The 17,305-nt window shown below is 42.8% G+C and overlaps 1 protein-coding gene across 4 annotated transcripts in view; it reads left to right on the forward strand.

The window, feature by feature from the left end:
* Window positions 1–17,305, forward strand: part of DPF3 (double PHD fingers 3) — a 529,518-nt gene that overhangs the window by 192,744 nt on the left and 319,469 nt on the right. For 3 of the 4 annotated variants that reach the window (XR_003856300.1, XM_029598728.1, XM_029598730.1), the window contains exon 2: window positions 11,249–11,302. The exons of the other annotated variant lie outside the window; for it this stretch is intronic. Coding sequence is in view for 2 of the 3 variants with exons in the window: in XM_029598728.1 (XP_029454588.1) it covers window positions 11,249–11,302 (54 nt within the window). In the remaining variant the exon portion in view is untranslated. The remainder of the gene's footprint in view (window positions 1–11,248; window positions 11,303–17,305) is intronic. 4 annotated transcript variants of the gene reach the window in all.

Here is a 17,305-nt window from a genome sequence, read left to right on the forward strand (position 1 = left end):
GCAAATACCCAAACACTAAGAAGAACCCATGCTACTGATGAAATTAAGAGCAGTGGCTATTCCCTAAGTATGATTGATTAATAGCCATTAATGGACTTCTCCTCCAAGAACTTATCCAAACCTTTTTTGAACCCAGCTACACTAACTGCACTAACCACATCCTCTGGCAACAAATTCCAGAGCTTTATTGTGCATTGAGTGAAAAAGAATTTTCTCCGATTAGTCTTAAATGTGCTACTTGCTAACTTCATGGAATGCCCCCTAGTCCTTCTATTATTTGAAAGTGTAAATAACAGAGTCACATCTACTCATTCAAGACCTCTCATGATCTTAAAGACCTCTATCATATCCCCCCTCAGCCGTCTCTTCTCCAAGCTGAACAGCCCTAACCTCTTCAGCCTTTCCTCACAGGGGAGCTGTTCCATCCCCTTTATCATTTTGGTTGCCCTTCTCTGTACCTTCTCCATCTCAACTATATCTTTTTTGAGATGCGGCGACCAGAATTGTACACAGTATTCAAGGTGCGGTCTCACCATGGAGCGATACAGAGGCATTATGACATTTTCCGTTCTATTAACCATTCCCTTCCTAATAATTCCTAACATTCTATTTGCTTTTTTGACTGCTGCAGCACACTGAGCCGACAATTTTAAAGTATTATCCACTATGATGCCTAGATCTTTTTCCTGGGTGGTAGCATCCTAATATGGAACCTAACATCGTGTAACTACAGCAAGGGTTATTTTTCTCTATATGCAACACCTTGCACTTGTCCACATTAAACATCATCTGCCATTTGGATGCCCAATCTTCCAGTCTTGCAAGGTCCTCCTGTAATGTATCACTGTCTGCTTGTGATTTAACTACTCTGAATAATTTTGTATCATCCGCAAATTTGATAACCTCACTCGTCGTATTCCTTTCCACATCATTTATATATATATATTGAAAAGCACCAGTCCAAGTACAGGTCCCTGAGGCACGCCACTGTTTACCCTTTTCCACTGAGAAAATTGACCATTTAATCCTACTCTCTGTTTCCTGTCTTTTAACCAGTTTATAATCCACGAAAGGACATCGCCTCCTATCCCATGACTTTTTAGTTTTCGTAGAAGCCTCTCATGAGGGACTTTGTCAAACGCCTTCTGAAAATCCAAATACACTACATCTACCGGTTCACCTTTATCCACATGTTTATTAACTCCTTCAAAAAAATGAAGCAGATTTGTTAGGCAAGACTTCCCTTGGGTAAATCCATGTTGACTGTGTCCCATTAAATCATGTCTTTCTATATGCTCTACGATTTTGATCTTGAGAATAGTTTCCACTATTTTTCCCGGCACTGAAGTCAGGCTCACTGGTCTATAGTTTCCCGGATCGCCCCTGGAGTCCTTTTTAAATATTGGGGTTACATTGGTCACCCTCCAGTCTTCAGGTACAATGGATGATTTTAATGATAGGTTACAAATTTTAACTAATAGATCAGAAATTTCATTTTTGAGTTCCTTACTATTTATACTTTATGGCCTCTTCATTTTTATTTGGTGAGGGTCTGAATGTATTGTGCAGTTGTGACTAAGGTGAGGTAGTCTGCTAGCTGGGAAAGCATCTTGTACCTGTTGGGTTGAAGGTTTTTCTGATTTTGGTAGAGGCTGGGATCCATGATTGAAGGGGCTCCTTGAGTGCTAAAAATGTTGGTGCTTAAGCCTGTCGGATACTGAAATGTCTTCAGCAAGTGGTGGGAAATTTATTGCTGTGTTGAGGAGCTCCAAGTGGAGACCCGCTCTGCTCTGCTCTCCAGCCCTGGTTGCTCTCGATAACTTGTAATGTGGCCCCAGCACAAAATATTTGCCCACCCCTGCCCTAGGCCCTTTGAACAGGATCATTTTTTTTCTCCTGAACATTCTCTGTGAAGAGAGAGATCCACTGGTAGCACGCTGTGAATAAATGATCCCAACACAAAACAGGACCCCAGATCTTGAAATTCCTCTCCTCACTGCCTTTTGCATCATATGGGCACATGATTTTATACACTCAAATCATTCCTCCTAATGGAGAGTGGTGTTCTTCCCTATTACACTGACATCACATGAAGGTAAGGTGTATTGAGATCTGTCACTTTGAGAGCACTCAGACTAGCTGAAGCCTCTGTTGCCATGCAAGGTAAGGTCAAAACTACTTGTAGGGGCATAATTTGATATCCTGTTACAGGCAGTGGTGTAGCCAGAATTTAATTTTCGGGGGGGGGGGGGGGGGGGCTGGGCTAAGGTTAACATGGGTGGGCAGTAGGCATATAGGTTTTGAGCCCTATTAGTTGTACTCTTATCAATAAATACCTTAGAATGCACCTGACAATGGATTTCTTTGTAGTCTGCAGAAGCCATCATGCATCAGGAGTGACGCTTTAAAATATTTTGTTTCAAGCACTTACCAACATTAAAAATAGCTTATTGATCTGTATTAATTTATTTTATAACTATTGCAGTTTATAAACACACAATATCATATAAAAAGTAAACAAAGAACACTTCACAGAAATATCAGATCCAGTTATATAATAAAACAAATATCAATGTATTCTTATTTATTTATTTATTTTTAATTTTTCTATACCGATGTTCCTGTATACAATACATATCGCACCGGTTTACAAGGAACTGAACTGTCGCCTCAGGGGCATAGTACATTGTAACATGTTAACATAGAACTTTGAGGGAGAACATTCATCTTTTATGAAGACTCTTTCCAAAAATGCAAATTATATCATAATTACAATAAAACAGCAATAACAATAATAATAATAAGAACAATAATAATAAGAACTTAAGACTTGCAATGGGTGCAGAGCAGAATTAGGATGGTTCATATTATAAACTAGCATGCAAAAAAAATATGTTCAGATTCTGGTGTCTCCTCAGTAATCACAAAACAAACTCCCTTCACTGTCAAGCACTTTGTGAAGTAATATAACCCCTACAAAAAAATAATAAAAAAAATATCTAGAACCTTGCTATACAATAACATAACAGCAATAATTGTAAGAAGAAAGAATTGTAAGACTCAGGACTCAAACAGCAGCAACCTTAACTATGAAAAGGCAGCAAAGCACACATTACACCAGGCCTTAGAAAACTAACACACGACCTGGTGGGCAAACAAGCCAAACTGCTACAAATCCCTACACAGAAACTACACGCTAGCCAAAATACTGCACTTCTGTCACATATGTGCAACACAGAATAAGAAACTATAAATTAGAAACAAACATGCAGACACGATTGAAATACTAAAACCTCCAAAAGGTGTGTCCAACGCTGAGCGCACTGTTTTACATCCGCCGCTTTGTGCTTGTTTGTTGACAGAGAAAGCAGTTTGCTTACTTATAAACAGGGTTCTCCATAGACAGCTCTATGAATTAGCTATGCTTATTCCTGTCCTATGTCCCTCGAGAGTTGACTACCTTGCTTAAACTTAAGTTCTGTAAGAGACTGAGGTGCTCACTAGGCAGTGTGATTGGGAACTCCCGTGCATGCTCAGTAAAGGTTTTATTGATCTCTGAAAGCTGGGTCTGTCTCAGTGCCATCAGATGTCACTCATGCTTTATGGCTCATTCATCCTGCCATATATGGAGATCCCTGTTTGCAAGTAAGCTAATCTGATTTTTTTTATAGTTCCTTGCTCAGGGATAATAATGGTTCATTTTATATGCCTTGCACCCCTGCTAGAAAAGCATTAATAGAATGAACCACAGATAGGAGCGAAGCATCTAGAGTAAGGGTTTCAAACTGCAATCCTGGAGGACCATAAACCGGTCAGGTTTTTAGGCTATCCCTAATGAATATGCATGTGATAGATTTGCATGCACTCTCTTCATTCCATCCCCCCCACCCCACCCGCCCCTTTTTCCCCCCCCCTCCTAAGGCTTCCCCTTTTTTTCCCTTTTTTCCCCCTCCTTAGGCCTTTTTTTCCCCCCTCCTTAGGCTTTTCCCCCCCTCCCAAGGCTTTCCCTTCCGCCTCTCCTTGCCCGCCCTTCCCCTTTTATCTTCCTACAATTTTACAAAATTGTTCAATTTAGTCCGATATAATCAATCCTATGCTAATTGTCACTAATGTAAATATTCCTTTTTCTGTAAATAAGTTCCTTTTATTTCTTATGTTAACGGTTGTTTTTTATACTCTCACTCATGCTACCTATCTTTCCCTCTCTTCTTCCTGTCTCCCTTACCCCCCCCCCCCCCCTTTCTGGCCTGCTCCCATCCCCCGGCCCCCTGTTCATTGTAATTTCCTCCTTTAACTGAGTTACTTGTAAACCGGCGTGATGTGCCTCACGAACGTCGGTATATTAAAAGTTGTTAAATAAATAAAATAAATAAATAAATAAATATGCATATCAGGGATATCCTGAAAACCAGGTTGAGAGAGCTTAACGCTCTCTGAGCTGTGAAGGAACGATGATCCTAGCCTGTGGCAGAGGAGCAGATAAAGGAAGCTCTCCCAGAAGAAGAGGTTCCTAAGATTTGTCCCCAAAATTGATCTGGACATAAATATATCAACTTCATGTAAGTCAGAAAGTGCCAGTGCAGTACCAGTGAAGTGAAATGACTTGTCTGCAGAGAAAGAAAATTGGGAGTCAGGCTCTCCAGCTGTTAAGATTTTTGGAGGAGCATTTCAGGGAGCAACTAGCAGGGTGTGCCTTAATTTTGAAACAACATGAAAAATGCAGTGAAACTGCCTGTTTTGTCACACACAATTTCAAAATGAAACAAACTCTCAACGAAATTCATTGGGTTTTTCATATCATTTCAAAAATAGCTAGCACACACCCCAGCCTGGTCTTCCTCTACTACTACCGTAAAAATATTCAGTGCTGCCAACATTTAAAAATTGAGCTCCCCATTCCATTATTTATTTATTTACAAGTTTTATATACTGTTATTTAGTAGATTTCATCATAACGGTTTACAGCAATGGCATAAAATATCTAGTACATTTTCAGTTCCTAAAAACAAAAAGTATTATAATAAAGGAACTAATAAATATAAAATATTTCTGGGCTTTACCTTATGCACCCCTGACCTGGATGCTTCTTACCTTTCCATGCGGCCCCTGAAGTCCAAATGAGACAGGATCGATCCCTAGTTGCTCCTGCCCCACCAGTCAGGATTTGAAAATGGCAACAGCTGGCCTCAGGACTGGATGGTGCCATTTCCAAATTGGGACCCAGAAGGGCAGGAACATAAGAACATGCCTATACTGGGTCAGACCTAAAAAATAAAAATGGAAGAATTGACAATTGGGACAACTAATGTCCAATATCCATTGTTCAACTGAGACTTTACTCCTCTCATTAATGGACTCTGTTCTACGAGGGTTTGATGCTGAGGAATCTTACTTCTTGTGCTAATCGATTTAACAGCTGCCTTTGGCACAACAGGGTATGATCCACAGTGTCATCAGCTGAGCAATATCGAGGTCGATGGTGGTGTCTTCAGATGGTTCTCTTTCTTTCTATCTAATAGGACATACCAAGTCAAATTGGGCAATCACATAGCTGATACTTTCCATATTAATACAGGTGTCACTCAAGGTTCAGCCCTCTTAGCTACACTATTCAATATTTATATGCTCCCCACTGTGTAAATTACTGGCTGATTTAGGAATTACCTTCTTCCTGTATGCTTATGACATACAGTTTTACATATCATTTGAAAATACTGGCTAAACATTCTCAACACATATGAAAGCAATACAGAATGAACTATTTCAACTTATATTAACGTTAAACCCATAGGTTTCCTCATAGGGGAGCTTTTCCATCCCCTTTATCATTTTGGTCGCCCTTCTCTGTACCTTCTCCATCACAAATATATCTTTTTAGAGATGCGGCGACCAGAATTGTACACAGAATTCAAGGTGCGGTCTCATCAAGGAGCGATACAGAGGCATTATGACATTTTCAGGAGATCTCTCCTGTGCCCCATTTGGAATTTGAAGACCCCACAGAAGGGACAGGAGTGTCTGGGAGGAGTAGTGGAGGGCATAGGGAAAGGCCTAAGGGGGGTTTTCAATCTTTAAATTTCATTGGTGCTGAATTTTGTTTCAGTGGGGGAAGGAGGAACCTGGCCCCTTAGTTTCAGTTTGGTTTTTTCTCTTTTCCTTTTTTGCCTATTTGTTTGTTTCAAATAGACAAACAAACAGAAATATACAGCAACTGAAATGGAAAAAAAACCAAAACCCTGCAAAAAAAAATACAATTTTTTCTTTGTGCACAGCCCTAATCAGCAATATGAAGGTAACTGCATGGGAAGTAACAAGGGGTATAGTAACTGAAGATGAAATATCAGAGAGAGATCTTCAGTTATTCAGAGTACTTTGACATTTTTGATGGGGATGAAGTACATATACCCAGCTGATCCAGGTCTACAAGGATAGGTACAGAGAGACCTACAGGGGTTTGGGACCCAGGAATAAATGACCAGCATAGGGCCTCTCTGACCTGAAGTTAAAGAGTGGGGGAATGGCGAGGTTCTTTCTCTGGAGATTGGAAAGGGGGGTTCCAATCCATATCTGAGGCCTATGACAGCTTTTGGCTTGCCAGAAATAATATTGAGGTAGTTGAACCAATGTACATCCTCCTCCAAAGATGACCCTGTCTCCCAACCTCACCCCTCAATCCCTACTCTCTCTCCCCCACAATCCCTACTCTCTCTCCCCCACAACTCTGTTTCTACAGTCTCTCCTCTCACCTCTTCCCTCAGTTTCCACTCCTTGTCCCCCCATCCTTGAGTCTCCAGCTTGAAGTCTAAGTCTCCTTGGGATCTCTCTCTCTCTTTTTCTCTCTTCCCCATCCCTGCTGTGTACTCTGTTAGCAGGAAAGCAAGGTAGAGATCAAATGCCTCTAGCCCTTCCTGCAGGCTCCTCTTCCTCCTGTACTAATCACATCAGCTCTTTGACTAGTGTAGGAAGGGGAGGAGCCCATTGCAATAGCAGTCAGTTAGGAGACCTGATTGGCGGCCCTGCTCTTCTGCTGGCCAAGTCATGATCAGAGGCAGCACTGCCTCATCTCTTGGATTCTAATGAGCTGCAAGGAAGAGCGTTGGCAGTAGTTCTTTGGTTCTCCCTGGGCTGCCTCAGAGTGGAAGGGGGAAGCTTTTATTCGGACTTGGGCCACATTGGGAGGAGGGATGAGGTTACTCCAGTGGCATGGGGCTCCCCAAAATGTGGGACCCGGGCCAGTTGCCCTAGTCCATACCCTACAAAGGATAAACCTGGATAGAGAAGCGAAGAGCCATGATGGCATTGAATGTCTCCGTTTGACTGTGGAATTGCACAGTGTATGTATGTATTGTATGCCATTCAGCGCAGTATATCAGGAAGCGAGACAACAAAAGGCACATGCATCTTGCTTGTGTCTGCAGGATACAGGTGTGGGCGATCCTTGAGGTAACAACGGCAGAGGGAGTGCGAGCTGTGCTAAGCCAGAATTTTTCAACATGCAATGGCTTACTTTTCAAAGACCGTGCCTGGCTGGCTATTGAAGACTGACACTTGGTTGTTCAGTTTGAGTGCAGAGCTTTCCATGCAACTCAACTACAAGTGAGGATTAGTCAATTCTGTGAGACTTGCAAGCACAACTTGTTTATGACTGTGTCACAATCCAAGCTGCAGACTACCAAACCTTTTCTAAAATTGCATAGTTTAAAGCTTGTCTGTGCCACAATACAGGCACTTGAAAAAAACCTCCTTTCTAATATTTCATGCATCATCTGAAGGAAGTGGGTCAGAAGTGATGGTATACAGAATGAAGGGAAGAGACAGGTGAGAGCACTGCAATATTAAAATGTTGACAGCTCTTGCGGATATAGCCGCTGAAACTCCTCTTGGTGCCATTACTGTACGCAAGGCATCCATTTTGGCCACTACAGTCACTTAGTTCTAACCATTTAGGACTTAAGTGTCCATGGAGAACTCGGTCAGTGTATTTTCTGGGCTGGGAAAATGAATATCTATGGGGAAATGCAGGGATAAGATCAATGAACACGAGTGCAGCAATAAGCCAGTGTTAGTTCCTGCGCTCCTGGAGATCTCTGTTAATGGGCCCTCTGCTGGCCACTGGATATGGCCTAGAGATGTGAATCGGAACCAGAATCAGTTCGGATTCCGGTTCTGATTCACGTGTGGGTTTTTTTTTATCGGGCCCGATCGCGGTTTTGTTTATCGGCTGCGCCTGAGCCGATAAACAAAAAACCCACCCCAACCCTTTAAAATTAATACCTTAGCTTCCCCCACCCTCCAGACCCCCCCTAAAAAAACTTTTTACAGGTACCTGGTGGTCCAGTGGGGGCCCCTGGAGCAATCTCCCGCTCCCGGGCCGTTGGCTGCCACTAATCAAAATGGCGCCGATGGCCCTTTGCCCTTACCATGTGACAGGGTATCCATGCCATTGGCCGGACCCTGTCACATGGTAGGAGCACTGGATGGCCCACGGCATCTTGTGCTCCTACCATGTGACAGGGGCTGCCCAATGGCACCGGTAGCCCCTGTGACATAGTAAGGGCAAAGGCTATCGGCGCCATTTTGATTACTGGCAGCCGATGGCCCGAGTGCAGGAGATCGCTCCCAGACCCCAGCTGGACCACCAGGGGCTTTTGGCAAGTCTTGGGGGCCCCTCCTGACCCCCACAAGACTTGCCAAAAGTCCAGCAGGGGTCCGCTGGACTTTTGGCAAGTCCAGCGGACTATGTCACAGAGGCTACCGGTGCCATTGGTCAGCCCCTGTCACATGGTAGGAGCACTGGATGGCGCCGGCCATCCAGTGCTCCTACCATGTGACAGGGTCCGGCCAATGGCATGGATACCCTGTCACATGGTAAGGGCAAAGGGCCATCGGCGCCATTTTGATTAGTGGCAGCCGACGGCCCAGGAGCTCGCTCCAGGGACCCCCACTGGACCACCAGGTACCTGTAAAACGTTTTTTGGGGGGTTGGGAGGGTGGGGGAAGCTAAGGGATTAGTTTTAAAGGGTCGGGGTGGGTTTAGGGGTTATTTTTGTGTGCCGTTTTTCCCGCCCTCCCCCAAAATGATAAGAGAACCCCCACGATCAATATCGTGGAGTTTTCCTATCATTTTGGGGGAGCCCCCGATTTCTGACTATTTTGAAAATATCGTCCGATATTTTCAATCGTCCAAAGCCCGATTCACATCCCTAATATGGCCTAGTTTTATAATGGGGAGCTTTCCAGTTAGCGGGAGGTTCTTGGAGGTATGCTTGGGGTTTGAGTGAAAGGGAATTCCTTCCCCACAAGGTACTTAAGGTGCTTCCACAAGTACTGAGGGTATTTCTTTTTTCTTGAAGCAGCAAGAGAGAGATTGGAGGAGTATAGACTGAGAATCTCACAAGTCAGAAATTTGCAGTTCTGAGGGCGAGGCTTGAGTGCCTAGAGTGCTTCTGGTGTTGAGAAGATCTGAGAGTATGGAAGAGTTTCAGAAGCCAAGGAAGGTTTCCAAGGAGAAAGAGAATCCTTCGTCAAATGAAATACTTTTTTCTGCCTTGGGTAGCCCACAGCTGGGGACAGAGATTTTTGCAGGAAGAGAGGAGTTTTCAGTTCAAAATTTGGGGTACTACAATGAAGGGTAATTTTGGTATTGGACAGGGAAGCACCTGGAAAACATTTAACTTTGAAGTGAGGAGAACGATGAGTAACCTTTATGTGAAGTTTTGGGAGACTTGACGTGAAAAGCTGCTTTTGAATTCAAGTTCTGAACCTATGCTTCTGGAGTTTTGTTTTGTTTTTTCCATCTTTATTCTTCTTTAATTGGATTTTGGATTCTTGGAATACACTCTGTCTTTGCTTTTGGAACATTTGGAGTGTAGACTGTTTTTTCTTGTTGGGTCTGTGATTCCCCTTGGGCTTTACAGCATTGCTGTTCCTCCGCCTGGACTGAATTCTGATTCCAGGGCTAGTCAGAAAGGTCTTTGGCGTGGTGGAGGTGGGGTTACATTAAGGATTGGCTGCTGCCATGGAAGAAGCTGAAAAAGAGATGGGTGTGAGTGACCCAGCCAGCTCATTACTGGAGATAAAAGGGCTGCCTTGAAGGATGAGCCCACCACAGGCCAGTATTTCTTTTTTTCCAGGTGGCCCCTAGTCCTGGATTGTTTATCACCCCCACCCCCCTAGTTTTTCCAGTTGGAGTCCAGGATCATCAGGCTTGCTTGCTACACACTATAAAATCCAGAAAGTGGCATGTCTAACATTTTGGAGAGTGAGGCAGAATAGAGATGAGATATTAGAGGAAGTAATTTGTTCTGATTATGTGGGCTCAAGTAGGTTACTAAAAATTGCCAGAACCGATCATGGATGGAATCAAGTCATCAAGGAAGATTCAAGCTACAAAGATTATCTAGAGTTGATCGTCTGGTAAGCAGAAAGGTGTTAGAAATTGGAATGTTTCCAAAGGTTAGGCACCTAGCTCAAACTGTGTGTTTCAATGAATTTCTAAGTGAACTGCAGCTGATACGATCTCTACATGGTGCAAAGTTAAACATTTGCACACAGAAACGGAGGAGTACTGGAGTTCACTCATGCAGCATAAATAGTGAAGGAGGAATGTGTGGAATTACTTCAAACTGTTCAACTATGTCAAAATGTATGCATTCAAAATAGCTGTTTATTCAGAATGCTTTATTAAATAATTGCAGTAAACTGTACAGTCCCTTGACATGGTAGTGTTTCACCAAGGTACTGCTTCGGGAGGAACCAGCAAGGAATTTTCACATCATCTCGAAATCAGTTTAACAATTCTAAAGAAATTTGACCATGCGGAGGATACGCATATCATGCAAGATGTTCATACACTAATGAATACGAAGCTGCAAATACTGCCAAACCTGTAATGGCTTGAATAACTCTGTGCCTTGTATGAACACTTTGTATGATATGTGTACCCTCCACACGTTCACTTTTCTTTAGAATTGTTAAACTGATTTTGAGATGTGAGAATTCCTTGGTGATTCCTCCCGACACAGCCTCTTGGCAAAACACAGCCGTATTGTGTTGAGGGACTGTACAGTTTACTGTAATTATCTGATAAAGCATTCTGAATAAACAGCTATTTTGAATGCATAAATTTTATTTGACATTGAACAATTTGAAGTAATTCCACACATGCCTCCTTCACTACAAAGTCAAATATGACATGTTTCTACAATATTTAATTGATTAATTACTATTTATTTGCAATTTTTTACAGATCCAAAATAGGAAAAGTGAATATAGCACCTGCAAAGGTTTTTGCACCCTTTCAGTGAGTATTTTAATACCACCTTTGGCAGAAATAACAGCTTCCAAATGTTTCCTGTAGTCAGCTAAGAGTCTTTAAATTCTTGCTTTTGGAATTTTTTTTTTACCAATTCTTCCTTGCAGAACTCTGTTAGCTCAGAAATATTCTTAGGTCTCCTTGCATTCACAGCATGTTTGAGACCTTCCCACAGATTTTTACTAATATTCAAGTCAGGGGACCGTGAAGGCCATTCCAAAATCTTCATTTTTCTCTCCTGTAAGTACTTCATGGTTGATTTTGAAGGAATGTTTCAGACTGTTGCTTGCTGAAATATCCAACCTCTTTTAGCTTCAGGTTCTTCAGTGACTGAGATATTAGCTTCTAGGATATTTTGATATTTAGTTGAATCCATTCTTCCTTCCACCTGCACAATATTTCCTGTGCTGCTGGCTACCACATAACCCACAGCATAATAGATCCTTCCTGTATTTAATGGTTGACAGAGTGTTTTTTTTTTTTTCTTCAAATGTATGTTGTATGGTTGTAGTCAAACAGTTTAATTTTGGTTTTATCAGTCCAAACCATTTTGTTCCAAAATGTTTCAGGCACGTTAAGGTTTTGTTTTGCATACTTTAGACATTGAATTTTGTGATGAGGTTGGAGAAAAGGGTTCTTTTTTACAATTCTCTCATACAGAGCATTGTTGTTTAAGTTGTGCTATACTGTGATCCTGTGGATAAATACTCCAATGTCAGGTAAACTTTTCAGCAAATCATTTGCAGTCATCTGTGGGTTCTGTTTTTTGCAGATATGACCAGTTTTCAGGCAGCTCTAGCAGATATTTTTTCTTAATCTTCCAGATTTTATCCTGACTTCAACAATTCTATGTAACTTCATTTTTTAACAATGTTTCTGACAGTTGAATTTGCTAGCTGAAGGCATTTAGAGGTGAATTTTAAAAGCCCGACGCACACATTAATTAGGGGATGCGCAAATAAGTCTGGCTCGTGTGCGCTGAGTGGATTTTAAAAGCCACTTAGATATGCAAGTGTCTCCCACAGCATGCACATCTTAAAAGTTTTCAAAAAGGGACATGTGCATGGCCTGTGCGGGGCATGAGCTTTTTGGGGAAAGAACCAGAGATGTGTGCATAAATACTTACATGCCCAGGCACACGCCAAGGTCCCCTGCTGCAAAACTTCTGCTATGGAGGAGGTGTAAGTTTAAAATTCTAAAACACTAGGCAGATCTCCAAGGTTTGAAGGGATGGGGCTAACTTGGGGGAATAAAGGCTATTAAACTAGGGGGCTTTGACGAGCGGGAGACGAACTGGTAAAACTGGCAATGGTGTTGGTGCACGCCCCTTTTAAAGTCCCCTGAACTACGTAGTAGAACTAGGAATTGCATGCACAGGCATGCCCCCATTTAAAATTTGGCGCATATGTGTGTGCAGTCAGGCTATTTTATAACATGTGCGCGTATGTTATAAGAGGGCCATGTCTGTGGGTGCTTGCTGACGTATGTGCACATGCACGCCGGTTTGAAAGTTACCATCCCTGAGGGCTTTTTACAGCCTTCCACTGCTTTATAAGAGTGAATTATCTTTATTTTCAGATGGTCTGCTTAAAGGAGCCTATGGTGATTGAAAGTAGACAGAACAACAGTCCAAAGTCAGAGTATTTGTTTAACCATGTAACTGTCTTCACTAATTGAAGGCATAGCAAATCAATCAGTTTTGAGCTTTATTAATAACTTTCTTTTTAAAGTAGTAATGAATTAATTGGAAGGGTATTCAGACTTTTGCACATTCCATATTCACTTTTTTTTTTTTTATTATGAATCTATTAAAATCAGTAAATAAAAATTTTGCATTAAACATTGCAGAAAGATGTCGTGGTTAACTGTGTACCATGTAGAGATTCATTGAAAAATATAGGGCTTGATTTTCAAAAGCATTTGCATGCTTTATATGTGTAAATGCACTTTTCTTGGGCAAGAGGATTTTGAAAATTGCTACAATATATGCTATTGAATTGCCAATAGGTTTTACCCATAAATGGCTTTTGAAAATTGCTCTGATAGTATGTTACCTTAACATGGGCGTTACACCTCTCACCTCTGATCTGCAGTGACTCTGGCAAAGCCTTTGGCAGAATGTTCCTAGGACCCCGGGATAGAACTTCCTGTAACTCTGGACCCCCTTTATAGATCCCCAAGCTGGGACTTGTGACTTTGGCTGATAACATTACATCCTTCATAGTATATAAGGAACTCCTTCACAACCAGCCGGCGCCTCATCAATAAGTCTCCTGGTGTGCCTTGTGTTCCAGTGCATGTTGCTTCCTGTGTTGTCTCCTTGCCTTGTTCGTGCCTTGTCCTTGCCTGTCTTGTCTGTTACCTTGCCTCGCCTTGTTCCTTGGTCAGTCCTGTTCCCCTTGGCTTGACCTTTTGGATTCTGATCCTGCTTGGACCCTGATCTTCCATGATCACTGCCTGGACCTGACCCTCTGATTTGGGCCTGATTTTGCTCAGCCTGCTGCCTTCCCTGACCTCTGGCCTGTTCTTAGTCTTTGCTGTCTGCTGCCTGCCTTGACCTCTGGATCGTTATTCGACTCTGCTGTCAGCCACCTGCCCTGACTCTCGCCTGGCCTTGGACTCTTGCCTCTTGATTACCCTAGGTTCCCACCCAAGGGCTCAACCTGCAGGGAAGGCAGCTAGTATAGACAAAGCTCCAGCTGGTCCCACCACAGGGCTGATGATGTGGGCTTGTCACTAGGCTGCGCCAACCACACTGCAGTCCACCATGCCTGCAGACATTACAATGCGTAGTTCCTTTAAAAATTCACCTAATAATTTGGCCAGGGGAGCCTAAACTTTTGCACATGACTTCATGATGTCATATTTGCTAGATTGTATTGAGATCTCTCTTAGAAGCATTTGGAACTTGAAAATCTCATGTTTCAGCAGGCCCTAGACAAACACTCTGTCTGAGAAGCTGGGAAGATCTACAAGCATCTTGTTGTGTATATTGACCTTAGTGTAGGAATTCAGCTTGCTTCAGTCCAGATATTTTGCCTAATTGCACCACAGTTACTAAACTAGACCTCACTTATCTACAGTAAGGGGTAGATTTTAAAAGGTGCGTGCGGGAGTAGATTTGTTCGCTCAACCCGGCGCGAACAAATCTACTCCTGATTTTATAACATGCGCGCGCTGTTGCGCGCATATTATAAAATACAGGGTCAGCGCGCGCAAGGCAGTGCAAAATCGGCAGCCTGCGTGCGCCGAGCCGTGCAGCCATCCTCCGTTCCCTCCGAGGCCACTCCGAAATTGGAGCGGCTTCGGAGGGAACTTTCCTTCCGGCCCCCCCCCCACCCCCCAGCCCTAACTAATTCCCCCCCACCTTTATTTTACACGCCCCCGGAATGCCCCCGACACGTCCCCCAGGAAAACCCCGGGACTTACAGCGCGTCCCGGGGTTTGCGCGCGCCCCCGATCCTATGCAAGATAGGCTCAGCGTGCGCAGGGGGTGGAAGGGGACTGCTTTTCGGGAGTTATGCGTGTATCTTACACGCGTAACCCTTTGAAAATCTGCCCCTAAGTGAACATTCCTAACCAGCATTTGGCCTGAGACACTGTGTTGCAGAAGTGTCAACTTAATCTAGTTCATTGTTCTACTTGTTGGGTAAAGTATCATAAAAAAAGAAATGTCAACCAGAGACTTTGTTTCGTGTGTGTGTGATGATAACCTGGCCTTTGATGACAAGAAAAGAACACCAGAGATGTCCAAGGAGAGGATTCTTGAATGCAGAAGAAAATTATTGAGGACTTTAAATTTGTAATTTGTTTGATATTAAATGTTTTAAGCATTATAAAAATAAGAAAATGTGTTCCATGGTAAATGTTACTTAGTTTACTTCTCATTACTTTTCTCTATGGGTGCTTACTTCCAGTTGGTTGAGGGAAGTGCTTCTTAACCTTTGTATTCAAAGGAATGTGAGGAGGCAGATAGGGCTATATTAAAACATCTGTTGGGATAGAAATGATCAATGTTTTCTCTAGTCTAGGGAACACCATATGGGCCAACAAGAGAAATTAGCGAGCATTGGAGAGCTGATTGCATTATTGGGAGTATATATTTTTGGAAAAAACTTCCCAACTTATATTAGAGTTTGTAGATTCATGCCTAGAGAACACCAAGTATAACTTTCCCTTATAGAGACAACACCCTGTTACCCAATAAATACCCTTCAGAGCCAGAGGGGTTACCCTTTATAGGTAGTAGGGGTGTGCATTCGTTTTGAACGCATATGTAAAACACAACTTTTTTTTTTTTAACTTAAAAAAGTGGATGAGGCGCAACGATCAAGATTTCCAACTTATTCAACATAGCTATGTTGAATAAGTTGGAAATCAGCGATCGGTTGTGATCCTAAATAAACACTTAAACCCCCCCACCCTCCTGACCCCCCCCAAGACTTACCAAAACTACCCCTGCTGGTCCAACGGGGGGTCCGGGAGCAGAGGCACGGTGGACCACGTGACGTCGGCGTCACGTCGGAGTGACGCGGACGTCACGTGGTCCACCGCGCCTCCGCTCCCGGACTCCTCGTTGGACCCAACCGGAACTTTTGGCCAGCTTGGGGGGGGTCAGGAGGCCCCCCCCAAGCTGGCCAAAAGTTCCGGTTGGGTCCAACGGGGGTCCCGGAGCGGAGGCGCGGTGAATCACGTGACGTACCGCGTCACTCCGACTTGACGCCGACGTCACTGCTCCTCGCAAAGGAATAAAGGACTGCTTCCGGACTCCCTGCTGGACCACCAGGGAGTTTTGGTAAGTCTTGGGGGGGATAAGGAGGGTGAGGGGTTTAAATTTTTATTTAGGGAACCGGTGGCACGTATGGACATCTGCCTCAACTTATGAATTCTACATATGTCCATATTGACCGAAATTGACCTCACCTTCGACTTATGGACTTATGAACATAAACTTTTTGTCTCTGCACATCCCTAATAGGTAGACTCTAATGCATGGCTATTTTAGATATGTTTGCGAACTTTAAAATTTGCCTGATAACAGATATTTAACATCTATCTATATAAAATTCATTAATTTAATTCAGATAATTCATATAGAAATTTAATTTGCTAATGGATTTTGCTTTAAGCTAATCTGATTTTAGCTTAATGGATATGATCCAAAAGAAATGTAGGAAAAGATATGGCAAAAAAAAGAGGAAAATTAATTGAGTGGTACTCATTGGACAGTAGGGATTCAAAAGAAATGGGGAGTTGCGATCCTAGCAGAGCCCTGGAAGGGTAGTGAGCTTGTCTCATCTTAAAATTAAACATATCTAGGGGAGAAGAGAAAATAAAGCAGAGGAACAGAGACTGGGAGGTTCTGACTCATTCACATGGCTGAGATACACTGCCGAGATTAGATGAAAGGGAAACAGGAGTTTTCAGGTGTGCTGGATCCAGAGGATTCTCTCTCTGCCTGCCTGAGCTGCTGGCTTGGAACAGACAGGCTGTAGTTGAATATTCTCACTTTTCTTTTCTCTGGTTTCAGGTTGCACACAGGGACAAGCTGATAGGCAGTGATTGATAATGACTTCAAATTAAAAAAAAGAAAAAAAAAAAAAGAAAAGGAACCAGCCAGGACTTCTCTTAGATATAGCAGAGCTATAGAGAGGTGGGGAGGATTTGTTTGATTAGTTGTCTCTGATTTTCCTCCTCCTTGCTGCAAAATTAAAATGTGCAAGGAGTGGGAGGACAGGAAGAATAGGAACCATTAGGTCTGTTTTATTTCTAAAGGGGGCCCACTTGAGAAACAATCTGTTTCATTGCAATTAAGAGATGCAGTATTTCAAAAGTACACACACAGAGCAGATAACAGTAAAATTCACCTCTTTATCAAGTCATATGTTTACTGCTAGACATTAATTATGAAATTATAATCAGATGCGCCACATGAGATCCCCTGAATCCATAACTGGAGTCATTATTTGGAATGAGATTTGATCGGTTTAT

The sequence above is a fragment of the Rhinatrema bivittatum genome, chromosome 4 (genome assembly GCF_901001135.1).
Source record: "Rhinatrema bivittatum chromosome 4, aRhiBiv1.1, whole genome shotgun sequence".
Lineage (NCBI taxonomy): Eukaryota > Metazoa > Chordata > Amphibia > Gymnophiona > Rhinatrematidae > Rhinatrema > Rhinatrema bivittatum.